Source organism: Oxyura jamaicensis, chromosome 4 (assembly GCF_011077185.1).
Source record: "Oxyura jamaicensis isolate SHBP4307 breed ruddy duck chromosome 4, BPBGC_Ojam_1.0, whole genome shotgun sequence".
In the NCBI taxonomy this organism is placed as follows: domain Eukaryota; kingdom Metazoa; phylum Chordata; class Aves; order Anseriformes; family Anatidae; genus Oxyura; species Oxyura jamaicensis.
The window spans coordinates 17,814,810-17,842,101 of NC_048896.1; the positions used below are offsets into that span (position 1 = coordinate 17,814,810).

Consider the following 27,292-nt stretch of genomic DNA (forward strand, 5'->3'; position numbering starts at 1 on the left):
AAGACTTTGTGTCCCATTGATGATTCAGAATTCTGCTTTCTTGGAGGAACCTGATTACTGCGGAATTGCTGTTACTAAGGCAAACAAGCTATTCTGAGAGTTAAATTAGGGAGGAAGGATTTACAGAATACTGCTAAGTTTCCAAATGCAGAACCCCAATTTATTTTCATTTATTTTACCAGTACACCTCATTATCATCTTTTCAAAAAGAAAATGTGGTGATAACTGGGGGCAAGAGTAATTGCTAGAATTCTGAAATGAGACTTTCTGTACACCTCAATAAATGAGGAATGTATTCTTCCAAGACAACAAACTTCTATATAGCTCATATTTTCTTCCAGCTCTTTGATTTTTTTGGAAGCAACAGTATATGAAAACAAAACAAAGTACACTGTTGTGTATATAGGTTCACAGCATCCAAAACAGTAGCAAGATCACTGGCCTAATGAGTAGAATAAACAAATTTTAATGTTTAGACTAAAATTCTTTTTATTGTTTTAACTCTGATTCTACACTGGCTGCCTTTGGCTTATTTTAACCCACTTAGAAACAACTTCATTAATTGCCAAGTTTATGGTTAAGTTTCATAGTGGCAGAGGATTTCTTTCACAGATGAGCTTACTCACTGGGGGCAGTGAGTGCTGTGTGCCATTCACATCAATTCAAGAGGAACTGCAGCTAATCTCTTAGCCAGGACCAGTGACCACTTGTTAAATCAGTACATCATTATCCAACATTGTTTCATCAAGTAAAGATGGGCTCTTTGGTGCTCTGAAATGTGCACGGAAGCAAAAAGCTGCAAGTGTAAGGTGTTTTGCTCTGGCAAAGGGGCAACAGAAACGAATGTGTTTGCTGCCTTGGTTGCTGCAGTTGATAACTCAACAGTAGTTTAAATTTTTGTGGTGGGTTGTGAGTGCAAGTGGTTGAGGCATGTGTTGTGCTTTTTCAGACCTAAAAGGGGAAAGAACAACCAGAGCAACTCCAGAAGAGAAATGTCATAAACAGGGGAGGTGGCAATATTTTAGACCACTGTAGCTGGATTCACCAACTCTCATCTGTAAGATCTCTTATGCAAGGTCTTTCTAAGTGAAATTTGTGGCAATGTGCAGTGGTGTTATTTTTATGTAGATTTCACAGTTTTACAGATAAGTATAAATGTGGCAAGATGTTCCTTGACAAACAATATGGATGCAAATATATCTGAAGTATTTTTTGTCAGGGCCTGGATCCTGCTTTCCGCTATATATAGTCTAAAAAGGATATAACTGCATTTAATGTAGCTGCAATTATTTTAAGAGCAGAATTTGGTAGACGATTGATACTGATTTTTTAAAAGCAGCCCCAAAATCTGTAACGCTTGTTTACAGTGTTTATCTCCTAGGCTTTATGTAGAGAGTTGGCTGATGATACGGGACACTCCCAGTAAATCCTCACAAGTTTAAATTCCCTCTATCATAAGGATAGTAGTAGGCAACATTTTTTAATAGTTCTGTATGTTTGAAATATTTTTCATAAGCACTTACTTGTCTTAAGATTCAAGAATAACCATGAAAACCACAGTGGTTCTCTCCATGCCCTTGTGCAACTGAAGTTAGCATTATGCCTAAGATCAGACTACAGAGCTGTTCTCATCATTAAATGTACAATTAGTGCCATATTTTTAGCGCTACTCCTAGTTTCCAGGTAAAAGGTCTTGCATTTGCCTCTTTGCTCTTTTCTAGGTACCGTAGTGAGAAGATGACCATGAGCTACACAGAGTACCTTGCCCATCGTCAGCATCATCACTTCCAAAACGGCATCGGGCACCCCCTTCCACCGTACAACCATTATTCCTGACACTGAGCCGCATGACCAGTCACTGGACCTCTCTGCAGACCTCTTCCCAGGAGACCCTGCCCCTTCTTGGTCTAGCTATCTCTATTACTGTACCATTTTATGATGATAGTTTCCGTTGCCATTTTGAGGCTTCTCCGTAGTGTGTAAGGCTCATCATGGCAACGGGAGGAAAAACTGCGTTATTACAAAGATCCCATACTTTTTTATTATTGAGTCACTGCAGATTTTTTTGCAGCACATATATAGCCCTTGGGTTTTTTATGAAATTTTAAATTTCTACTTCATTAACATTGAATTATATCAATCAAGGCTTTCTGTGACTGTGGATGGAAGGAAGAGTTTAAGGATTACAGTTAGGGATTCTTTGCTCAGAAAAAAGGCATTCATGGCTTTTTCATTACTAGATCTGACAGGGAATGAAACATATCAGATTCAGGTGTTATATTAGACAATGAATTGCATTTTTATAACCTTCTTAATAATATTCTGTGCAGTATCTCACCCCTGCAGTGAAGAGTTCATGTAGCTATATACATGATCTTCAGATCCAGCACATACAGCCAGAATTTGAAGGCTGATATCCAAAATGCTTTTTTGGATGTAGAGAAGCAATGAAACGTACAATAAGAAGTGAAGTTCATATAGCAGCATTTTCAGAATCAAGTGGTCAATTGATAGGACGTGACATAATCCAGTAGGATACTAGATACGTTTATCTCCTATTCTGCGCTGGAAACTGAGGCAGTCCAACCCTGCCAAGCCTCGTCATAGTAATGCATTTGTAATGAGATGATGCCTTTCTGATGATCTCAAATTAGGAGTCACATTTGTTTTTAAAAGCAGATTGGTAAATAGCAGATGTCATATTAGGAAGAAAATTGATTTAGATTTTAGTGCCTTTGACTATGACATTACTATATACTTGCATATACAATTCATAGAAAAAATATAGCAAATGCGCCAGACATTGTAGCAAACTATATTGAGTTCTCTGCTGCTCTGGCGTTGGGGTTTCTGGGATTACTATTTTTTTTTAAGTGAGGTATTTTTCTTTTTCTTATCTTTAGCTTATTCTAGAAAAGAAAAATCCCTGTCTTGTTCTTTCTTGTGCTTTTGAACTTGCTGAGTTTTATCAAGTCATGAATAGTTAGGTAAAGTTAACTTGTTTAAAAAAAAAAAAGTGTTGTGAAAGAGCAGAGGACAAGTATGCCATAATTTTTACATGTTTTCATCTATTACAGGAATAGTACTTGAGAGCTCTAAGTACTGTGTAATAATTCTGATACTTCTCCACGAGGTAAAGAAAGAAAACTGATTAGGACTTTTAACAACTGTAAAACTAGGATTACTAAGAGGTACGTGTGGTATAGTTGCAAGCCCAGTATGTGCTAGGAGCTACCTCCTTGCTTACGTGCCTGCAGAATTCCCACTAATACCTGTTGTAGGTCAGCGCATGTTTTAGGGGACAACACATCCCATCTATTATAGAAAAGACCTTCCTAATATGGGTGAGTAAACTACGGTAAGCAGAAATTCCAATTATTTTGAATAGTGAATGTTTGTAATATATATAATTCAAATAGATGAATTAAGATTGAGTTAATTAAAAAAAAAAAAAAGTGACCAATTGTACAAATGTTTCAAAAAACAGATATGGATAAATTACGCTCATCCCTTATGTGAGGTTAGCTCTGCCACTTAATTTATATGGAGGTTCTCATAGAAAGTCTTTTGTATTCCTTCATCCACAGCATCTGATGTCCAAATATTTACATTTTCAGTTGTGATGCCTTAATTTATAAGCAGAAGGCCTGAAATTTCAGGAGCCAAGAGGTGCCAGGCAGACGCTGCAGAAATTAATAGATGTTTATACAGAAGCTATTTTGGATGATACTGTTGTCTAGTTTCTACTTGGGGAGCGGTTTTAAATGGATTTGTCTTCAAGTGGAAATTGTGAACAAGTGGCTACCTGATAAAGTTTTTTGTTTTGTTTTGTTTTTTCCTCGCCCTTATAGGGAAACTGAGCACAAACTGAATCATTCTGCTGCAAAAAAAAAAAAAAAGTCATCCAACCCCATCTTTATCTGTCATCTCGTTACAGCATGCTCATGCTTCTGTATGAGCTCATTGTTAGAAGTTTTTTAAAAAGATCTATTATATATAAAAATATATATGTATTGAAAGGTGCTAATCAACCTCAAGCAGGTCACGTGACTGGTCATGCGGATCTAAAATCATATCAGATTTTTTAAAAAATCTTCGATATATGCAGATGTTATACAGAATTTCTTACCAGTGTAATAATGATATACTGATGAATAAACAATCCTGCAGGTTTTTAAGGACAAGGTCAGCAATACTTCCCACCATGGCTTGGGGGGGAAAAGGATAGTTTTGTCTCCTTTTTGTATACAGCATAATGCACAATGCATTTTTGTCTATCTCTTAGTAGCTGTTGCTTAAAAATATAGTTAAAAGGGTGTTATACAAACTGTAAAGGTGTGCTTTTGAAATGAGTTAATGCCAGACCCTTCTGGACCAGAGTTTTGTATCACTAATTAAAAAAAAACTGTTACAAAGTCGGTGGTCAATCAGATTGTATGGTATTTTGTAGAAGAGATTGGAATAATCAGTTTATCTACAGTGTTTCTAGGGCACCTACCTCCTCAGCATGCAAGTGCTGAAAATGCTATGGATTGTTTCTGTGTAATTGTGGGTTTATTTGTACAAAATGTGCAGTTCACTGTGACATGCACTGGGACAGAATAGGTCTGTTTGCTTAAAGCTAATCAACAATTGCTTTCACAAATGTCATTCCCTCATAGTTATGTTTATTACCCTTTTAGATATATTGCTGCATTTAGATACAGATCTTTTTTTATTGGTATTTTATTTGGGGTACTTTATAAAAAGTTAAGGTACAACCAAGCAGTTAATTTCACTGTTTTTAAGTTGGAATGCTAATTTTTGATAAGCACTAATCCATTTGCCTTATTCCATTAAAAAGATTTTATTTTTTAATTCTTTTGCTTAATGTTCCTAAAAATCCTCTTCTATAAAGTTTTAAAAAAAGAACTGGACTTGACATGAAACTATTGCTTAGTCGTGCCTCAAGTGACCTTCCTTCTGTCTAGACTGCCGTAGCACTGACTTTTCACCATCTCAACCCCAAATGCTGGTCACAGCAGGGGGAGGGGGCACGTGAGAGTTCTGACCTCAGATACACTATGAAATCAAGACAGTCAAATCCATTTTTGCACACCCTGGCGTTTGTATATGGACCTCTTTACTTGTCTTCAAATGTGCGGGTTTTTAAAATTGTTGTCTGGAGTAGGTTACATCTCTTGTGTGTGTTAGATCGAACCAAAGAAGCCTCCAGCCATGCCCAAATGCTGCTCCTAAAGCCTGCCTTCCAGTCCTTACAAAATCCCTGCAGGATTAAATGTGTTAACTTTTTTATTTTTGTACAGTTTCTAACTGATTTTTGCTAGTGATGTTAATTGAATTAAGTTTATTTGGGGAGTCTGAGTATCTCCTCCATTTAAACAAACTGGTGACTTTCCTTTTATGTTTAAAAAGAAAAAAAAAAGAAAAAAGAAAAAAAAAAAAAGGAAACCCAAAGTGTGCCTCTCAGATTTAAAGGGTTTCTGGTTACACTTATTCTTAAGACCAGCAATGATTCTTTATATACAAAGATATGTTTTCCTTGTTTTTTATTACTGTTAAATAAAAAATAAAAAATAAAAACCTCTTTCTTTGCTCTGGACCCAGTAATTGCGCTGGTACATAAACGCACTGAGAAAACAAACTTTTGTTTGAAACTTTTGTAACAACTTATGACTGTTTTTGTATATCAAAGTTGATTCTTTTCAAAATATTTGGATCTAGTTTCTAAGTTATTTTAGTGTTTTATATGTTACAAAAAAAAATTTAAATTGTTCACCAGCATCTTGAGTTACCTGTAATGCAATGGTGACACACAATGGGCTTAGGGCTACCTGGAGTAGCTTACAAAGCCTCTCTCTTTTCCTTCCTTTCTTAGTAGCTTGATTGATTACAATTATATCAGATTACCTGAACCCCCTTCCTTTATAACTAGATCCTCCTTCCTTCCACATTTAATTGCTATTAGTGTGAAGAAACTGTTGAAATGGGCATTTTAATATAAGTATGGCTTAAAAAGATAAAATGAGGAAAAAGCAGAAAAAAAAAAAAAATTATATATATAGAAGGTTATCTGTGGGTCTGTGAGATATGGCTGTGGAAAGATATTGTAGTAGTTTTAACACTATTGTTATTACCTTTTAAATCATTTACCCAATAAAATAAGGAAAAAGAATCACCATTTCTTTTTATGTTTCTCTGCTTAATTGTGCGGCTTTGTCACTTTGTTTTTCTTTTTTAATTTAGGCATTCGCAGTTAGTGTTAATTTTAAAGGCTAATGCTGTGTTAGGAATATTTTCCTGTGATTAATTCTGTCTTGTTGTTTTGCCTGCTGTAGGGACCAGTTGGACAGGTGCAGCTTGCAGTCGTAATTCAGAAGTGAGTTACTGAGTACTCCAAATGATATCTGCGTTTCGGGTCCAGTTTTGCACTTTTTACATCAAATTTTAAATAGGGAATTTTGTCCAGTAAATACGGAATTATGTTTAGGATTGGGCCCCGTATTCTCTGAGTGGTGGAATTGGTTTCAAATTGTTTAAACAGAACTTGGTTGCAAAACCAGTTACACTGGTGTAACCAATACATTGCCTGCACTAGTAAAGGAGCATGAGTCAACAGATTAAGGCAGCAAAATGTGTATTAAAGAGTATCTTGCTATCACCTGAAGTAATTTCAGTTTTTTCTTCACATTACTCTTACAGGTGTGATTTGAAAGAATATCTAGACTAGCTTTGTCATAAGGGATTTCTTTATCTTGCAAGCCATAGGTAGCTAACGTATAGACTGCCACATTTTATGGGAAAAAAATATAGTGCAGGGTTTGCACTGATTTTTGCAGGGATCTTGTGAAATACGAAAGATCAAGTAAGAAGTCCTGTTCCATTCCCCACAAAGTAGGGCTACTTTTATAATGTTGGTTTAGTTGATTGTTTTGTTTTGGTTGGGTTTTCATTTTTTAATTTTTTTATTGGTTATTTTGGTTGGTTGTTTTTAACTTGAGCTGATCCAGTGAAAGCAGCACACCTGAACCCTTGGTTCACCAACAGGCTTAGCTGTCAGCACCAGCTTTCAGTGCCCCTGCAGTACCTCTGACATGGCTGCAGAGCTTTCCGGGTTGTGTGTCAGTGGTTGAGGAAGGCTTGGTAAACGTCGACATCGGTGTAGATACCCATGCTATCAAGGGTTTCTTTTATTGAATAAGGGCAAGGAGTGTGTTCCTGTGAAGCAACAGACCAACAGTCCAGCTGATGGCAAAACGCAGGATGAGCAGATGACAGGCATGTAAAAATGACATGGAAAACTGTTCCCTGAGCCAAGTGCCTAGTGTACTGAGTCATGGTTTACTGAGTTAAAGGGAGTATGTTTTCCTCTGCAGGACAACTCCTGATACAAAGCAAGAAATTTCTAGTGTTGCCCTGGAATTCAGATCTGAATTTGGAAATCTTTTTGCTTGCCTTTAGCTTATTCAACTGTAATAGGTTACCCAAAAAAAAGTAATCGGTAGCTGTTGATGACTGATGCTTAAAGATTTTATTTTTAGAAGATAAAAGTTAACTCTAAAGGGAAAAACCTGCTTGACTAAATGGCTTCCATTGTGGTTTTAGTATTTTACAGATTTTGTATCATTAAACCAACCTGAAACTCACAGTTCACTGAGATGTCCAGCTAGTTAACTTTCCTACCAAAAGTTTCCTTCAGCCAGCTATGTAGCTAACACAGTACACAAAACAAATAGCAAAACAGTGCTGAGTATTAGGGATGTTTCAGAAGTGGTGATTTGCTTATTCTTACGTATATGTTGATGTTAAACAATGAAAAGCTGACTTACAATTAGAGTTGTTGAGTGCTGTAGAGGATAATTAGCAGTGCCTGAAAAGGAAATTGCTTAGTTAGTTCATTTCAGGTCTTCATAATGCACTTTACACTAAATTTCTACTTAAGCTCCTTTACTTATGTGTAAGGACTTACCAGTCTTTCAAGAGAATTTAAGCTGGGGAATTAGTTCTGTTCCCCAACTAGGTGTAAACTTAAAACATCTAAAATACATATAAACCCAACTCAAGTGGGCATATCTAGTATTCTCTTTCTTTCAAGAAATTTACATAATGATATAACTGGTTGTCTGAGACTGTACTGGGTCACAATATTTACTGCAGGCTACTTAAAAGTCCTTTTTATTACGGCCAGAAACATTTCAGGAGTGTGTTAATGATGGAACTTCTTTGCCATTGCTTATGGTGTGAGACTGGCCAGAATGCTACTGTAATTAATGTACTTAAAATTTTGAGCTGAAAACTTCTGTACTTGTTCTGTATTCCTCTTCTGAAGTGACTTAGAACAGAACAGGAAATTAAAAAAGACTCTACCACAACTGTGGAAAGAGAATTGAAAGAAGAGTAGAAGACGACATCATACCATTTCCAGAGCTTTTTTTTTAAAAAAAAAAAAAAAAATGGGGACATGGACAGGTTACATATGAATAGCAACTAAAGGATTTATGTCCTGCAGTGAGGTCTACCAATAAACTCTGGCTTGGCTTGTGTTGATTGCTAGAATAACAGGCACAGGTCATACTCAAATGTTTAAAAGAAACCCTGGTAATCATTGTTCTCACTTACAGGAACTGCTACCTGCAAGGTAAGCTACCTCTAACAGTACAGACTGCTTCAAACAGGAGAGTCCGTATTCTTCTGTGATTTGATGCACCCCCCCCCCCCCATGACTAACTGCTAATATTACAAGCAGAAGTGGAACATCAACTTCAGTTTTCTTACTTAGTTTCAGAAAATAATGAGCAAGACAGACTCAGTGCCTAGCATGATTACAATGATGAAAAAACTGTACAGTACCGTTAAAATGCATTTATTTGTTTTAATTCAAAGGTTTAACAACTATTTGCCCAGGGAGCTGGGCTTAGGGTACAACAACAAAAAAAATCATCAGACCAAAATACAAAAACAAGTTCACAAATTACCCCTCATTTGTAAATGATACCTCATTACCAAGTTTTAGCACATTAAAAAGTTTACAAAATTTGTAACACTCTTACAAATTATTCAGAACCAACAGCATACGTGGAAGTTGAGCCTTTCCACATCCATCCTCGCCCTTGCCATTCCATGCTGTGCCTGGGTAACAGCACACTTGAACTAGAGGGTTGGGAAAGAGGAACTGCAAGTTTCCAAAGACTGCTTTGTGCATCAGTCCCGTACCTGAGCAATTCCAGCTCCCTGGCACAGTTTGGTTGGCAAGAGGGGTGTGGGTATGCTTACCGTTCTGCCTGCTGCATCCTCTGCAGCATTGAGATAATGACTCAGTAAATGCAGGAATAATTTAAAAAAAAAAAAAAAAAAAAAGTACAAAATTGCCCCTGCAGAAAAATAACATCATTTTAAAAACAGCTTGGCTATACTAAATTACTAAAAGCTGCAATACAGATATACAACAATAGCATCTTGAGTATGAGGTCACAAAAATGAACAGATTTGTTATGTATCTTGTCACTGTAAAAATGAAAGCTTTAACATTGACCTGTCTGCCTGTAGAAGCCTTCCAGCTACTAACAGAAGGGCTGACATATGCCCACTTTTTTTTTTTCCCCTTATTAGAACTTTTAATTCCTAAGAATCCACTGCTAATGAACTAACTTCAGGTGACAAGTGATAGGATGCAAAAAGGAAATGGTCTCATGTTGCACCAGAGGACGTTTAGATTGGACAGGAAAGAATTTCTTCATGAAGAGGGTGGTTGAGCAATGGACTGGGCTGCCCAGGAAGGTGGTGGAGTCCCCATCCCTGGAGATATTCAAGAGATGTGTAGACATGGCGCTAAGGGACATGGTTTAGTGGTAGGACTCCTTAAGTCAAGCTGATGGTTGGACTTGACGATCTTCGAGGTCTTTTGCAGCCCAAATCATTCTATGACTTGCAACAGCAAGAAAAACAACACAATCTACAGTCGCCATTAGGTACAGGTGCATAGGAAACACATGCCTGTAGTTTAGACGCAAGAATTAGGAGCTAAGAGTAAAACACAGTACTTGAACAGTTGCAAGTAGCCATTTCTGAAAGGAAAATACAATTAGGCTTTACAAAATATTATCAAATATACAGAAATATCAAAACCCTGATTGTGGCCAGAGACAGAGGGGTAGATCTACAAGGAGGTACTGTATAAAATCAAGGTATGCAAATGAACTGACTTTTTATGTCTCCCAGCTTCAGCAATGTAGCTGTGCTTTAAGCACAAAGGGCTTGAGAAATGCTGCTTGTAATTAAAGCCCACAGGAAGCTGAACCAAACCCCAAGTATGGGTGTTGTGGTCACAGACAGGGGTTTTAATTAATTTTTAAGTATGATCAAGAGCTGGTAGTTTTCACTCTTCAAGAAGAAACAAGATGCAAATTCTTCTTTGGTGCTTAAAGAGAAGGAAGTTAAACAAAATAGATACAGCTCAAATACTGCCTACAGTGTCTGAATCCTTAAAACAAAGATGCTGCATTATGTCCTGGGCAGCTAAAGCCTTGGCACACTCATTGACACGATAGTCTCAGTATTCACAGGCTATCACCTGAAGTTATGGTGGATGCAGAATTTGTAGTTGTTTGTTTTTGTGCTTTGGAGTGCTGCATGAACAATCCGACCCGTGAACAATTTTACTGTAGTTAACTTCATTGATGTCTACACCTGGAATTAAGTTCAGACTGTCACTGGCAGAAAGGATAGTCATTCTCATTGTTCCTCGTTTCTTTTGTTTGGAGTGTCTACGTATTAAAAATTGGAATAGAAGGCTCTGTTCCAACAGCTGAACGCATAACATACATGAAAACTAGATAGAAGCACCACACAAGATTTTTTTTGGTATTGTACATGACTTGCTCCTGGACAGCAACTCAAGCCATTTCAGGGTGAGTTTTTATAACCAAGTTTAAGCACTTCTAAAATACAGGCCCCTAATGAAAGGAACAGTCTGCCTGGCTATATGGCCAGCCTCTGGCTGATGCACCGTATGTGCCCCTAATATCTTCATAACTGTTAGCACTGAGATAAAAGATTCAGGAACATCTGACCAGGGAGGGCCAGGACTACCCTTTTGATCACACATTGCACTGCTCCAGTGTAAAAGCAGGTACTGCGCAACAGCTTGAACTTCCTTTGACATAGATTGCGTCCATGATGCCACAGGAGAGAATGCTGATCAGCTTTTAAGAATAGCAACATTGTTTTGCTCTTTAATTTCCAGCATAAAAGCAACCAAAGAAATCACCTGTACAGCATAACTGCCCATAAAATAAACTGCTAAGGGAAAAGAAAATCTGCCAGGGAAGAAAACAGATATTCCTACATGGACGTTAAGTATTCTGCTTTCCTGTTCAAACTAATATCCTACATATTGAACAAGCTCTGTAAGATGCATCTTTCAAACAGCTACCAGAGACAGCAGGGGAGTAAGGGATGTGAAGTTCATTCCTTTTCTGCCCTGTTCTTCCCCATGCGTGAAGCTCACGTCTCAGCTGTGCTGACACAGCTTGCTGGGGAACCATCCCATAAACCAAACTGAAATACCATGTTTAAAAATAACCTTCAGAAAGGGGCAGGGGGAACAATAACTTGGCCAACTCCATCAATAGAAGACATCAAGCAAAGAAGTCAACCCAGCTTACCGTCACAAAGAGGTGCTGACTGCTGCCCTCCCTCATGATCCCAGTGGCACCACTTTCCTGACCCTCAGAGCAGCCTTACTGAGTGTAGTAGTTTCGCTCTCTACTTCTTTGCTGAATTACCACATTCAAATAGCCATTTTAGCAACTTCAACAGTTCAGACACCAAAACCTGCACAGGTGAGGTGTGGAGAGGGAATACGAGTTTCCCTTTGGCTGTGACGAACTGATCTGTCAGCTGTTGTGAAGTCGTGCCCAGAATGGCTAGTGTGACTCAAAATAACTGGACCAGTCTAACAGAGAAGAACGGGAGTCCCAGCAGGAGACAGAAACCAGATCGCCCTAGGGATTCTCCCATAGTGGTGGCTGTATTTGAGGTCACCATTCCTGCTCTTCAATTTTAAGTCAGTCAGAAGGGCTTTGCATTCCAAGAGAAGAGCCTGCACTGAGACAGCTGAGCTTACATAAATGCTTCTGTAGTCTTAACTGACCAGAGGCAGTCACTGGTGAGAAAGAGGAGCTGTTTTATACCTGGTTAGAATGAATGTCCTGAAGTGTATGACTGCAGAAGATAGGAAATGCTGGCATGGTTGGTTGGGTGTTTTTTTTTTTGTTTTTGTGTTTTTTTTTTTTTGGGGGGGGGGGTTACTCTCATGTAAGTTTTTTGTTTGTTTTTTTTTCTAGTAGCTTGAATATTATGATCTGAAGAAAAAAATAAACAGGAAAGATTCTTCAAAAAATAGTGATTAAAATTAAGTAAATTCTAATGGTAGTGTTTGCAAAATTTGCATCATCCCACTGTTACACAAAACATTCTTTCTAAAGCAGACTAGATCCAACCCAAAGCATTTTGCCAAATAAACAAACCAAGATACAGTTGACAGTAACTGTGGGGAGGGCAGAAACACTACATTTAGCGGTTCATAGGAGATGAAGTACATTAATAGAGAGCATGCTTTAACATCCAGCAGTGCCCATCGTAGCATCTCCCAGCAACATCCTGTATTTCATCGACTGCAGGAGCAATACTGACTCTCTTGAAGTACTTCAGCAGCTAATTAAGTGGTCTTCTACAGATGGGTTCAAGCCTTCGGTACCAATGCATTTTTTCTCTAGGCCCCACTCCACAACTACTTAGGCAACATATGCCCAGCTTTACTGAGGCAGTAGTGGGATACTCAGCAAAGTTCAGTACCTACTTAGACATTTGCAGGATCAACAATTGCCAGAGAACTCTGTGAGCTGGTACTTCTTAGTATCAGGTGCTTAGTCTTCTCAACCTGCACACAGAGCACAAGGAGTAGTGTAGTCTATAACTGGGACTAGCTATCCATGCTCGACAGATAGGTTAGATTGCTCTCATGTTCTGAAGTTGTGATAGTACAGGGTATTTAGTTTATAGGCATGGAAGAAAGCCAGAAGCGAGTTTGTAAATTCAAATGTAGAACAAAGTACTTCTAATGGAGATCTACTTTTTTTTTTTTTTTTTTTTTTTTTTAAATAAAACCATGTGGAGTGAAAAATATTTGGAGAAGCCATTTGTTCCCTCTCCAGTGAAAAGTTATCTTACAAAAAAAAAAAAAAAAAAAAGAAAAGAAAAAAGAAAAAAAGCAAGTCAACCACTTATCCTTCTTACTTTTCTTCTTGAGGTATAAATGACTGTACCTTCACATCAGAGTATGTGATTCGGGTGATCCATCCAGAGGAGGTACAATGGTTTTGTTTTTATCTTACAAGTCACGGCTACAACAATGCAATGCAAATAATCTATAAATGGCAACAAACTTTTGTACAACAAAATTCCTGCAGCCCTGAAATGCTGCACATGCTGCACAACAATAGGCTTACAATTAGCTATCTGGAGGAACACAGTAAAGCCCTCCCAGCTTCCTGCCCAACAGTGTCTCCCCTTAGCCAGTTTACTATTTATAATTCTGTCTACCTACATCCTGTTCTACTCCAAAACACAGGTTGACAAGAAAATTTAGTCATACTAGTAAACTGGAACACAGCTTTTTCAGTCCTGTGCTAACTTGACGTTCCTTTTTGTACCTATATTTTAAGAAGTATACAGAACGTATTAGAGTCATTGAGAAGGAAAATAGTTTCATTGTTTCCTCATTAACCACTCTATTAAGGATCAGGGTAGAACACAGAGGAGGAATGTTTCAAGATATTTCAAGTAAAAAAAAAAAAAGAAGAAAACTGTTTACATTGGACTCTGTATTCCCACTCTCTCTCCAGTCTAAACTAAGTGCCTAAAAACCATCTTGTTTAAAGGCAGGTCAGAACAGTGGATGAAATATCTATCATAGCTTACAAGTAACATGGGCTTTTGAAATTATTTCAATGTGTTCTTCCACTCGCTCAAAAAGCGTCTCCAAAGCATCAAGATCTGATGGGACCTCAGCAGACAGATACTTACCCTCAGCAGCTTAAGAAACAAAGTAGTCAGCTAAAAAAATCATGACTTTTGAAAGAGTTATTGTTCCCCAATATTTTCAACCAGCTTAATGAAAATACAGTCGAACCTCACTGTTTTGCACCTATGACTGGGAGATCACATGTACATCATTCCACTATGACCATTTTGCAACATTTAAGTGCTAAGAGTTAAGCCAGGATGATGCACTTCAAGCTGTGTTCTGTTCACATCAGTGGAGAGTTGTAATTCAGCTTTCCTTCCTATTCTGTGATTATAACTGTATTCATGTTTAGTGGAAAAGAAGTCAAAATGAGGTAGCACTGCCACTCTCTTTGCTGGAATGTGGACAGATCCTGGCCTAATTTTAAAGGGTGGATTAGAAAAATGATTCTACTGTAACCTGCACAAAACGTATAAAACATGAACCTTTTCCAGAATAAGGCCACTAATTTTGCCATTGGCAATAGGCAGTGAGAAACAGCAGTTAAAAGAAGAACCTCAATTGATAACAGAGGTGTTTTTGAGGCAATGAACTGTGGGGAGAAATATAAACACACTGTCTTCTCATCCCTACTCTTTGTTTTCCAGTATGAATATAGGTGTCTCTTCTTCCTGTATGTACTACTCTGTGGGGAGAAATTTCAGTCTATTTTCTTAGTTGGGAGTCTAAGCAAGTCCATGCTACATTTAAAGATGGGGACGGCACTGTAAAACAGTAGGATTACAAGCTTCCCATGAGTCATAGTCATGACTGTCTGATGTCCGGATGCCCAGATTCGATACCAGCGCCCATAAAAAGGATCTGAGATGGCTGGGCATAACATGTTGTTCAAATTCACTTCTGTAACCTAGGGAAAGGGACAACAGTTTTATAAATTAACAATATTTTGTGTTGCATTGATTCAGATACTGAAAATGGTAATTTACCATAATGATCAAAATTGCTTAGATGACAATCCTTTGTTCAACACAAGCAGTGCAGCTTTCATAAGGAAAGCAGATCTGAATTCAGCTGTGCATTCAATAGATGGATTTATGCAGGTACATAGTTGATTTACGAGAGGCTTTGCCAATACTTGTGAGATATGAGATACAAGTGTCCATACATGCAATTAAAAATCTGCACACAAGTCTTACCCATGCCTAACTATCTGGACACTTGGAAAAACTAGTCAGTGTTTCTACTCTCAATGTACTTGCAAACTATCCATTTATTAACCCATGTTTACTTACCAAACCCAGAATCTGCAAGATGCTAAAATGATATACAAACATAAACCCAGTAGATAAAAGAGCCCACCAGAAATTGGAGAGTGGTTCTGGAGTGTAGATACCTTGAAAAGAAAGGAATACATTAGTATTCAGTTAGTATTCAGCTGAATTGTGGTGTCCATCAAACACTCATGAATAATCCTCTCTTTTCTCCTCTGTGGATGCTAGGGCATCTGGCTTTAGCTGATAACTTACTGAATACCATTATAATAATTAATATTTGAGAGCCTTATTTCTTACCTGGAGCATCCTGATCATTTTCTTCCCTCCTTCTGGTCCAGCATTAAAATATACATTGTATTACCTCATTAAAGCCTGCCTATTTTGCCTTCTACCACAGAAATAACATACAGTAAAATACAGTCATGGTATATAAGGAAGTTTTCAAATATCACGTTATTCATACTTAAACACCTGCTTCTTATGGGGGCTATGACTTAAGCTTGCCCAGAACTAACGCAGGTAGCAGCGGTTAATGTGCAGTGCTGTATTACAGTACAGACAAAGTGCCATTTCCTATTCCATAGTTGTTCAACAACTATTTAAAAATGTGCCAATAATGCGTAGGAAGAGAAAAGCTGCATAAAGTAGTCAAGCCATTAATGACAGACTGCTTTTAAGTGAAAACTGTTGTGGAGATATTTTCAGATCTACCCTACAAACACTTTTATAACCAGGTATCACAGATACTGTAAAATACCTTCCCCACTCAAATGAAGTAGCAAATACCACATCTTTCCTGGGCTCATGCTTCTCTCTACTCCTAAAATGAGATTTTGTCAATTTAGTGATAAAACAACAACATCTCACATGATCTAAAATAGACCAAAGAAGTCAGATCTAATCAAAGTATCCTTAGATACCAGACAATTTTTGGAATTAAATATTCCAACACTGCATGTTGATAACAAAAACCGTGTACAGAGTTGTCAGGCACTTATTAGCTGACATGAAAACTTCAATTTAAGACTGGGAAAATACTATTTTCTGTAAGACTTTAATAACCTAGGGATACAAAAGAAAGACATGCATACTGTCATACCACTCAACCGCTACAAAAAGTTGGTGTGTTTCAGACAATTATAATAATACACCATTTTTATTGGCCTTTGTCTGCGCTCTCTGACCCATTAGGTGTTATTAAACATTGGAATGTATATCCAGTACTCAAAGGATGGCTTACAGCACAGGGTGCAATATTCCTATTAGCCTTTGCTTGCACATTCAGTAATTACCAGGAAAATTTAACAGATTTCGTCATATGCTGTACAAGGCTACTGGGAACTCAATTTAACTACACATACGTAGCTAGCTATGACAGTACTCACCAGACTAAAGCTGGTATGAGTGTGCCTATGTATACTATTTTACACAGATAAAGCCACATAACTGCTGTTATCTACTTTACCACACAACCGTATAGGGTGCATGCTGCCTCAGTTTTATAATCCTTAGAGGATTGCTTTCTCAATCCCTGCTGTGCTTTTAAAATTCTTCTCTGCACAGTTTCCTTCCACAGTTTATACACATCGTGTATACACATTGATTTTGCAGCAGCTGCTTGTAGCAATATAATTTAAGTAGAATTTTCTCAAAGTTACAATATTCTTACCAAAATTACCTATACTTTATGTTCTAAAACTGTATGTGTATTCATTGACCACTCGATGTAACGTAGCTTCTCTGTTGCTAGTCGACAGAGTGAGGAGTTGATAGTATGCTTGACTGACAGCAGCACATATGACCCCATATATCACTCACTGTGACTTCAACGAGCAGCAGTATCGGTGTAATTATCCAAAATACAGCTGCATGCTGTGTTTTAGTAAGCAATCTGTTACTAGGTGCTACCAAGACAAACAGGAGCAGGAAAGCTACTTTGAAAGCATCAGGCAGCTTATAAGATTTCTTACCAAGTGGGTGAGTGAAGGTCAGAGGCAGTGTCTGAACTATAAGCAAAATCCCAATTACAAGGCTACATGAATAACCTTAAGTGGAGTCCTCCTGCACTTAAAGGCAGAAAACTCACACCAGTCTAGAGCACGCTTGCTGCATATGTCAGAAGTGCTGGTATCCTATTTAGAAACCAGTACAGGAGGCTTCACTTAAATAGCAAGGAGATTCATTTAACTCCCCTGCCTGAAAACACCAGTACGATGGCAGGTACGTGACGCAACCTTGCAAATAGTTTTTAATTGTAGACAGCAAGAGAAGAAGCAATTAGCCGTGGTGTTGCAGTTTAGGAGACCATAGCTCTATTTTTGGCTGTGCCATCAATTTTGAGTGACCTGCTCAAGCTATAAAGAAACTCTTTGTACTGCCTCCCCAGCTGTAGGATAAAGAAAACATACTTTGACTTGCAAAGTTTTTTTGTGTTGCTTATGCAGACTTATGGGTGTGTTTAGCCTAGATGCAAAACACAAAATAAAATGTAAATAAGGTATAGAAGAAGAATAGTTCAGTTGGAAGCAGCCTACGCAGATCATCAAGTCCAACTGCCTGACCACTTCAGGACTAAACAAAAGGTAAAGCATATTTACTGAGGGCATCATCCAGGTGCCTCTTGAACATGGACAGACATGGGACATCTAAAACACCTCCCAGAAACTGGCAGAGTGGTGCTATATCGTATTCAGTTTCACATGAACTTGCCTAGTTGGCAGCTGCTTGTGTTATATCAGAAGTTTCTGTAAAGCCTGAGAACAGATCCTAAATAGGTAAACACTCAGAAAAAAACTATAATAGACCTTGATATTGGGAACGGTTTGGGAAACCTACAGCGCAGGCAGTGTACAAACACTGAAACAGACAAGTGAACCCAACTATGAAACAGGGTTGGTGGGAGAATACAGTCAGTCAAAGACCCAAGTATTAGTCTTTTAAATAAAATTGCACAAGATTACTAAATGGATCAGTGGCATAGTTTGGCTTTGAAACCCAGCTTCTTGTGTCCATTTCCAATCTAGTGAGGGAATCATGTTTCAGAAGTCACTTAGGAGAGCTGTTCAGGTTCCTACAGCTACTTATTTCACACTGCTACATCCTCTCTTTGTTCCATAACTTAAAAGAAGAAAAACATTGTGACTCTCACCCACTACAGACCCTCAATCTTGCTATATAAGAGAAAATTTCCTCTTTGCTAGACTTTGCAATCCTGAGAACAATAGTGTGATTTTCAGCAGTATCTTTATCGAGACATCAAGGGACAAAAAGGAAACAATGACCTCCACAGAAAAGCATTTCAGAGAGCTTTGGATTCCCAAGTGTATTCGGGGGAACTAATTTTAAATTCATACCTGGGATATTTTCTGTACATTTGTCACTGAGTAAATAATCACTATAGATTTTATTACTGTACTGTCCTGCTATTGAACAGATGCCTGCTTAACAGAGCAGTGTGATCTATTTTCTGTAGTACACAGTCTGCTAACAAAAACATACAAACAGGAAAATTGAGATCCAGCTGAGTGCTTGTTTGACTGGCCTGTGTTGTCTTTGGCAAAAGCTATTTGCTGCTTACACAAGAAATCAATTTCAATATGTGGCAGTGAGTTTCACTATCTTGCTATCCACAAAGGATCACAGGCAGTTCTTATATGTTAAGCACTTTCAAAAATTTAATCCAGCTGCCAGTCTGGCACTAATCTCATTCTCAGAAACGCTCATGCCCCAGACAGTTGAGACTGTTCCAAATCAGGGTCATCCAAGTAGGCTGTATGTTTGTTCTTGTGTTGAAATAGCATGGCAGTGGATCTTTCAGTTTAGATTAAACCACATTATTTCAGGAGCACTGATAGGAATGACTTCATATAGGTTGAGGGCCTTGGGATTCTTCATCTGCTTCTGCAGCAAGCAGTTGTGTGACCTTGAACAAGCTATGCAGTTAATTTTGCCACTTACAAAATGAAGTGTGGCTTGAATAATCTAAAGATCAACACAGAGACTCAATTTATTTTATATTGGTTTCAATCTTCCCCTTGTGTTAGCTCCAGTGTTATAAATGTCTAGTGTCTTAGGAATTACTGATATTTAAAGTTATCAAATAATAGGATCGTAAAAATTTGAACGCAATTTACTAGAAAGGAAAACAGAACGCAGTACAAAGTTATTCCTGCTTGAATTGGGGAATTAGAACCTAAATACAGTATTTATATATATTTTTAATTTGAAAGGGTTTAAAAATAATCCCTCTTTCCTAATTAACGTCTTGCTTTATTTGCCACTATATTTGATAGAGATTTTTCAGTTTTCCAGTCCCAAACATTCTCCTTTAGAAGTCTCCCAACTACAGCTACACATACTTGATCCAAAACTCAGAGCAACTGTTGCAATTCTTTCATTTTCAAGCTTGTAAAAAGGTGATGGCAAACTTAATTCTGTTTTATTTCCCTTAATCAAGGGGTTAATCTCAATAGTGTATTTTGACCTATTGAGCTAGCCTAGAGACCAAACTTCCTTTCCAGAGGGAGAACAGAAAAACTGTTCTAAAGAGGATGAGCTAGTTATCACCTGAAATTTGCTATTTCCCCTACAGTTCTGAATTTATGGGCAGATTTCAAAATACAACCTTATGCCAGAAGATTTGTATTTCCCAGCTGACAGCTACTCTTGTCAAAATCACCTTGGACAGGGGATCTTGTATTACCTGCTCCTGTCTGGAGTGGCTTTTGGTACTCCATAAAGAAGGCTCTTCCTTTTCCTTCACATAGTTAGTCATTCATCCATGTACTGGTAAAAAAAAACACCTTGCTCAACTTCTCAGTCTCTTGCATGCAGAGGGAAGTCTTTAACAGACGTTGGGCCCAGTCAAAATGCCACACGAACATCCTTATTTAGTTCAAGTGTTTCACAATAGGAACTGCCCAGTGCATGAAGCTCAGTGGGTCATGTGACAGAGACATTGTCTCCTCTTCCTCTCCAGCTCTCTTAAATCTTCAGACAAGATCAGCCTGCAATGCTCAAGCTGCAGAAGAGCCTGCAGCCGGAGCAGCAGCACAGTACACAGCTCCAGCTGCCCCGCGGTGCCACAGCTGCTCCAAGTGCCAGCTCCCAGCACTGCTGGGACCAGTCACATCTAACACGTGGGATCTGGGAGGCAGAGAAAAGCTGGAACAGCAACATGGAAGCTGTCAGCAGGAGAGCCCGAGCATAATCAGATGAGAGTGAACCTTACACAGTGCACAAGAGTCAACAGCTCTCTAAGTAGTTAAGAGTTTCAGTGGAAGAAATGAAACCCTTATTATAAAGTATTTCACTGAGAGGGAGATAAACGAGGTTTGTAACTATTTAACTATATTCAAATATATCACAGAATCACAGAATCACAGAATTTCTAGGTTGGAAGAGACCTCAAGATCATAGAGTCCAACCTCTAACCTAACACTAACAGTCCCCACTAAACCATATCCCTAAGCTCTACATCTAAACGTCTTTTGAAGACTTCCAGGGATGGTGACTCCACCACCTCCCTGGGCAGCCTGTTCCAATGCCTCACAACCCTTTCAGTAAAGAAGCTCTTCCTAACATCTAACCTAAAACTCCCCTGGCACAACTTTAGCCCATTCCCCCTCGTCCTGTCACCAAGGAACGTGGGAGAACAGGCCAACCCCCACCTCTCTACAGCCTCCTTTAAGGTATCTGTAGAGAGCGATAAGGTCGCCCCTGAGCCTCCTCTTCTCCAGGCTGAATAAGCCCAGCTCCTTCAGCCGCTCCTCGTATATGGTCAATTCTTCCTTGATTGCTAAGGTACATAATTCCCAGTGGCCGAAGAAAAAGCAGAAGTTTAATTTCCTAATTGCTTTAATTCTACTTCCCTAGTTTACAGCTACAGGAAAAACGATCCAGCCATTTTAACAGAGTAGATGCTAGTGACCATCTCCCCCTGCAGGCAAAAGTGTCAAATCATGTTATAATTAAGTGACACCAACATAAAGGCCTCTAATTAACCATACCAGATCTTCAGATTCATACATCAGATTGCTCCTCTAAGTAACAAAACCCTAAAAATACCCAACACCAACATCCTTGCCTACTTCATTAAGTTACTGTAAAGTCTACTAAATAACACTGGGAATCTCAAAACAGATGAAGGATGATCTCAATTCTGCTGTTAGGAAGTCCGTATAAAATCAACCCTTTATTCCAAACCACTGTGGAGTGACCAGTGCTCACAGCCCCCGGGAAATAACAATTCCACTTCGATTAAACTTCAAAACTATTTGAAGCTCTGAAATCAGGTGCACATCTTATCTTGTCAAATCCACCCGGAACCTGACCAAACTAGGTACGGACGAAGACAGTCAAAAACTGTGAGACCTCTGAGGCCGATGGAGCACAAAGTAGGTTTTTTTCATTTTAAGAGCTGTTTTTTCATTTTTCATTTTAAGAGCTGGCAAAACCAAGTCCTCCAAAAAGCACTGAAGGTCTCTAATACTTTGATCTTGGAAGGTCAGGTTAATGCACTGTTGAAATATCTTTGACAGTTTGAGACATTACTCTTCCTCAGCTGCCATCTCCCTAAGCCTTCTGCCAGCTATTTGTATCCCAGTAGCAAAAAATAGATTTACCCGAGCACACTCATTTGCTTTAGAAGACGAGCTTAGTTGTAACTGGAGATGAAAGTGGTTTGGGGAGTTTTCAATGAAGGGGTTGGTTCCCTGGTCTCAAGTCATGCTGCTGTGGTTCCCATCTTCTTCCCTCCACCCTGAGGATTCCTTTCTTGCACCTCCCTTTTGCCAGTCCCAGCACTCATCTGATCCCGCTATAACCCAGTTCAGGAGCTACAAAAGCATGCACCTTTTTCCACAGGGAAATGAGAATCTCGCCTCCTGATGACTAGAGAAACAGTGAGTATATCCGCAATTCTACATCCATCCTGTTGCTCTGGTTCAACCTATTCAGCTATTTCAGGAATGCTGTGTCCTGCCAGAGGCACAGAACAATATTTGGCAGGGTTCACATGTGTTACGAGGTAAGATTCATCCAGCAAGAAAGCTGAGAATTGCAGGTCTGTTTCACGCATGAACTGCCTTGAGTTTGGCTTCTCTGTTGAACTGCTATATCTGAACTACCTCTGTTTTGCATGAGTGCCTCTTATTGCAGGTCAGAGAGATAGGAGCTATAGCATTTATTGTCTCAGCTGGCATGCGTGTGTATGCATACATGCGTGCACTTGGAAAGGAAATCTGTTAGAAGGGGAAGTAATGAAATTTGTATTTGTACTGATTTGTAATCAGTACAGAGGGCAGGGAGAAGGAAGAAGAGAGAAAGATGCGTTAATCCCCAAAGGGGAATACACCTCGAGCAGTGAGCTCACTGCGCAGCACTGATGAGGGATGTTCAGAGCTCAGACTTGAATTTGATCCTGCCATTAGTGAAGCCCCCACACTGACAGGGGTGGGGCAAGAAGGTGATGCTGCCAGTGCAACATGACCTGTCTTCACTGCTGTAACGAGCAACAGGGAGAGAGAGAAAATAAAGGATTACAGCCCTCACTTACTGTCACCCAGTTTCCTGTCCGGAATAAAACACTAACAGTTAACTGAGCCTGGGTGCATGACTGTAAGATGCTCAATTAGCATGCCAACAAACTGGACACGTCATTCTGTATGGACTGAGCCTCACATCATCTCTGCTCCAGGTGTTCTGCTCAACCCTCCTTAGAGGAATGTTAATGCTGGGATAGAGGTCATTTTGGGGCAGTCAGTAATAAAACTGCAGAGGAATAGTTTTTCACGTGCAATCTATTCCCTTCATTTTTCCATTTTTACTACCCTTCAGTTACTTCTCCCAATTATAATCTATAGATTCACCAACAGAAATTTCTATTTAAAATACAGAAATAAACCAGCATAATGATTCGTGTCAGTAATAAAGCAATCTGCACAGGACACAGTTAGGATAAAGGTATGGCCTACTCAAAGCACTTTGAAACAAAGGTGCTAGTGAAATGACAAAATGCTAACAAATGTTTTTAGGCTGAGTAATTGTTACATCAAAAATCACACATTTAATCTCCTGTGGCATTAGTTGTAATTAGTACAAAATTGCATGGGTGTTTTACTAAAGAGTTATCACAGTCAGACAGGTGACCAAGAGCCAAATGCAATAACAAATTGAAGAGTTATTAGTTACACAGTCCGAGGCAATCTCAGCTGAAATGTTTAGCCAAAGTTCTCTTAGAAATTTCACTGCTACTATGTCAACATTAGATGGCAGCAAATACCTATAAATTAATAAAAGGCAAAAATTTAGGAAACTACATGAGGGTGAGAACTGTACAACACAAAGCCCTTCAAACTACAGACACAATCCTCTCAGTCCCCAAATAACAAGCACTGAGAAGAGAACCTTTAATTCAAAAAATAGAAATAAAAACAGGAGACCAGAAGTGACATCCAAGGCCAAACTTTAAAACAGAACAAATACACATCTTAAAACGACATGTTCTATCTTGTATGTTTTGATGTCTTCAAGGACATCACAAGAAGTGGTTTGGTGACATCACAGGAGCCTGGCACATCGTTGCCTACTGGGTACTACACGGCTGGTCACACTTCTTTCCCGCTCCCTGCTCCACAATGATTACAAGTTTGTGTAATTTCTGTATCTACACTGCTCTAAGTCTTAAATTCTGGCAAACTATGCTACCAAATACAGATTAAAGTGAAATGTGGCTGGCATATTTCACTAGTAAGAGAGAGAAATTGAGTGAACTTTTGAATGATGGTACTTCACTTTTTGCTCTGCATTTTTACTTCGTCTCACTCAGTAATGAAGAACAAACAGAGAATACAAACCTGTAGTGCAGTAAGCACAAAGAACTGCACGTGACTGCTGATATAAAATACAGCAGATTGACTGCAGTGGAAGAGGCTAAGCTCATTCGGAGCATTTGTTAAATGGTATTCCATTTATTGACATCACATCCCTGCATTGTCATTAGAGGCCACAGAACATCTAGACCATAAATACTCTTCCATTTCCCGTATGAAACAATGTAGATGTGCTAGAAAATGCAACTGGAGGCCTATCAACGCTAGAGGGGGACAGAGCAGCACACCAGAGGAAGACGTCCTGCATTACCTTCTAAAAGGCCGGAGTAGCACTGGTCACAGTAATGAGGTGGGATTCCCAGACTTGCTGAACTATTATAGTATAAATTAACACAAGATAATAATCCTGCTAGAAGAGAGACCAAGCAACCCAGCTCATTTCAGTTATATATTTCATTAGCACTTCAGAATTTCAGGAATTTATCTGACTAGGTGACTAGTATTTATCCAGGGATCTAATGACAAAAAAAAAAAATTTTTTTGAGCTCATTTTAAGTTGCAGTACTTCTCAAGGGACATCAAGAAGGAAATAGTCTTAAAAAATACACCACACAAACAACTTACAACATTACAAGATGGCAGAGACTACTCAAGAAGACAAAACCTTAGGCCAACACATTCTAGATACCCCTTTGGGAAAAAAAAAAAAAAAAAAAAAAAAAAAAAAAAAAAAACATCATTTTATTGCCTCGTTTCAATGCCTGGCACAAGTCTTTGTTATTTGTTATCCAAGATGCAACACCACCACACCAGCAGAAACCATTAGTAACATCAGAGAAAAATGACAAATAAGAGAGTAAGAACAGGATCTGTGGTAACCACTGAGCACAGATTATTCGTTGTGTGGGACCAATTCAATATGCGAAGGGTAAATTGCCAACCTACCTCCTTTCCGCAGCAGATAGATGGGCACAACATAGAGCATCACATGCTGGATGTAATAAATTTCCATTTCAAATGGAAGCTGAGGAATAAGGAAAATACTTGTGAATGTTTTCATCATTAATAACCAGAACCATTTTCCTTATGCCCCATGACAATGCGTTCAGTTCAGTTACATCCCCTATGTGTAAGAGCAAAGCAATGACGGCCGTTAATGGCCAGTGCTCTGAAAGCACAGCTACTGTACCCAGTCCATCCCCCTTGCCACAAACACAATGCAGCACTTCAAGTATAGAATTCTCAAAACTAGCCAGCAGCACAACAAAGGAGGCATAACACAAGATTGCTCTTTTCCCTTTCCTCATTACTCTAAGTTTCCAGTAATGGTGCAAAACCCCAAAGTAATTAAACAAAGACTATACACACACCATATGACAGTAGCCTAATTATAAAGAAACGTTAACTGCTAGCTTGTGAGTCACAGAAGTCTACAAGGAGGTCTTTTATGTACTTTAAAATGGTTGTAAGAAAAAGTAATTGCTAAGGGCACCTGTACAGAAATCAAAAGAACTGCTTCATAGCAATCTGCATGCATTTGTGAAACAGCCAAGCCTCTGTTAAAACCAATAGTATGCAACAGATTATATCGGTCAGTCTTCAAGCTGCAGAAGTATGCACATAAACAAGTTACCAGTTAGCGGTAAATCCAGTATTCCTCACCTGCTGACAACTTTGGGGAAATTAAAATTAGCCATCTGAGGGTTTAGTTGAATTCATGTTGGCTTTTACAGGAGGTCAGACTATGCTGAAGTAATATTGTGCTGAAAATAACTTGAAGCACAGCTCCAAATTTAATCTGAACCCCTTAATCCCAGCCCAACTAATTCTAGCTCTTGCACAGTTAGAAAAAGTGATGCAATGTATGTGAAAGTCAATCCTATCTGTAAACGTCTTTGTGTATACACCAATTTGTTAAACTGGAGCAACACCTTTAAAACTGACAAACAGCAGGAAAGATCCAACTCAAAACTCAGAATTCAACTTCCCGTTGCAGCTCCCTTACAAAGCTGAAAAGACATACCTTGCTATTGTATTTCCCAGGGAAAACTGGGCAACACTACAGGCTGAGTCTGAAGTCTCACAGGAGTACCAGAAAGCCATTAGCTTTGATTCAAATACAGTGACATTCTGCAGGCTGAAGTGAAACGAGATGCAAATACTACTATTATGGCCAGTGTCCAAATTAAAAAAAAAAAAAAATCATAATCCATTTTAAAAAAATCAAGAGCCTTCCCTTTCTATTATTGTTCCAAGACACTGAAGTCATAACATTGAAACAGAAACATTACAAGAACTTCTACATCAACGGAAGATAGGCTCAAACAGATTTTTTTTTTTTTCCTAAAGAGTTAGTCAATAAATAGTAGGTAAACAATATAGTGAGCTCTTAAATTCTACAAAAGTTCTTAGATTTTATTTTGAACATAAAAAGTATTAAAACCAACAGCTGGGTTCTGCTAGTCCTGCCACCCCCAAGCTGAACACTATCATGGTCCTGTTTGCAAACTCCAAGATGTTCAGCCAACTTCTGGGAGACTAAGCTAAAAAATCTTCAGTACAATCTGTTGGGTTATTTTCTCCCAAGTACCAAATATCAAATAAACCATGTGAGATGATGGTATGCAAAAGCAAGAATTTCACAGGAGTTGTGAGGTTTCCTGTATCTGAACCTGTTCTTCTGTTGCTTGTTGAAAGACACCAAGTGCAAAGTGAGGGGCTCAAAAATAATCAGGAAGAAGTTAATGAAGTTTGCCTAACTGGAGGAAAAATCGGTAACCCTCCCAGGTGGAGCGCACACACTTCAGGAAAAATAGTTCCTGATATAAACAGCACAGCACGAGGCACTCGCTCTATTCAGTATCTGTGCTTTCAGAAGGGCTTCTGTGCTCGCCAAGCTGTGAGGGTCAGTTACACAAACATGACGCTCAGGACACTTCTGAGAACAGAGTGATGGTTGTTTTGCTGCATTAGCATTGACAGTATTTTTGTTTGCGTGAACAAAATATCATTTTTTCCACTATGAAAGATTGTTTGTTCTAAAACACAGCTAATTCGGCAAGTGTATTTCCTCATATCGAACCGAAACACCGAGTTTCTGTACAGCCAAGCACTCGAGCTGTACAGGCAGGCTACAACAAACAGAAAAAGAGCAAACAAAA

At 38.7% G+C, this 27,292-nt stretch overlaps 2 protein-coding genes and 1 long non-coding RNA gene across 6 annotated transcripts in view; 1 reads left to right on the forward strand and 2 right to left on the reverse strand.

The window, feature by feature from the left end:
* AMMECR1 (AMMECR nuclear protein 1) overlaps nt 1-6,178 on the forward strand; it is a 106,569-nt gene extending 100,391 nt beyond the window's left edge. The window contains exon 8 of the mRNA XM_035323710.1: nt 1,722-6,178. Within this exon, the coding sequence (XP_035179601.1) occupies nt 1,722-1,836 (115 nt within the window). The 3' untranslated portion in view covers nt 1,837-6,178. The remainder of the gene's footprint in view (nt 1-1,721) is intronic.
* The window catches only part of TMEM164 (transmembrane protein 164), a 110,376-nt gene that overhangs the window by 55,584 nt on the left and 27,500 nt on the right, over nt 1-27,292 (reverse strand). For 3 of the 4 annotated variants that reach the window (XM_035323707.1, XM_035323708.1, XM_035323706.1), the window contains exons 5-7: nt 25,077-25,155; nt 15,319-15,419; nt 13,157-14,933 (exon numbers count right to left, since the gene is read on the reverse strand). In XM_035323707.1, coding sequence (XP_035179598.1) covers nt 14,727-14,933; nt 15,319-15,419; nt 25,077-25,155 — 387 coding nt within the window. In that variant the 3' untranslated portion in view covers nt 13,157-14,726. Of the gene's footprint in view, nt 1-7,829; nt 7,871-13,156; nt 14,934-15,318; nt 15,420-25,076; nt 25,156-27,292 lie in introns of those variants that run through there. The other variant, XM_035323709.1, reaches the window with a different exon arrangement.
* Nucleotides 9,591-12,248, reverse strand: LOC118165578. The gene is made up of 2 exons (XR_004750114.1): nt 11,959-12,248; nt 9,591-11,924 (listed from the first exon to the last, which is right to left on the reverse strand). It is a non-coding gene; the product is annotated as an uncharacterized LOC118165578 (long non-coding RNA).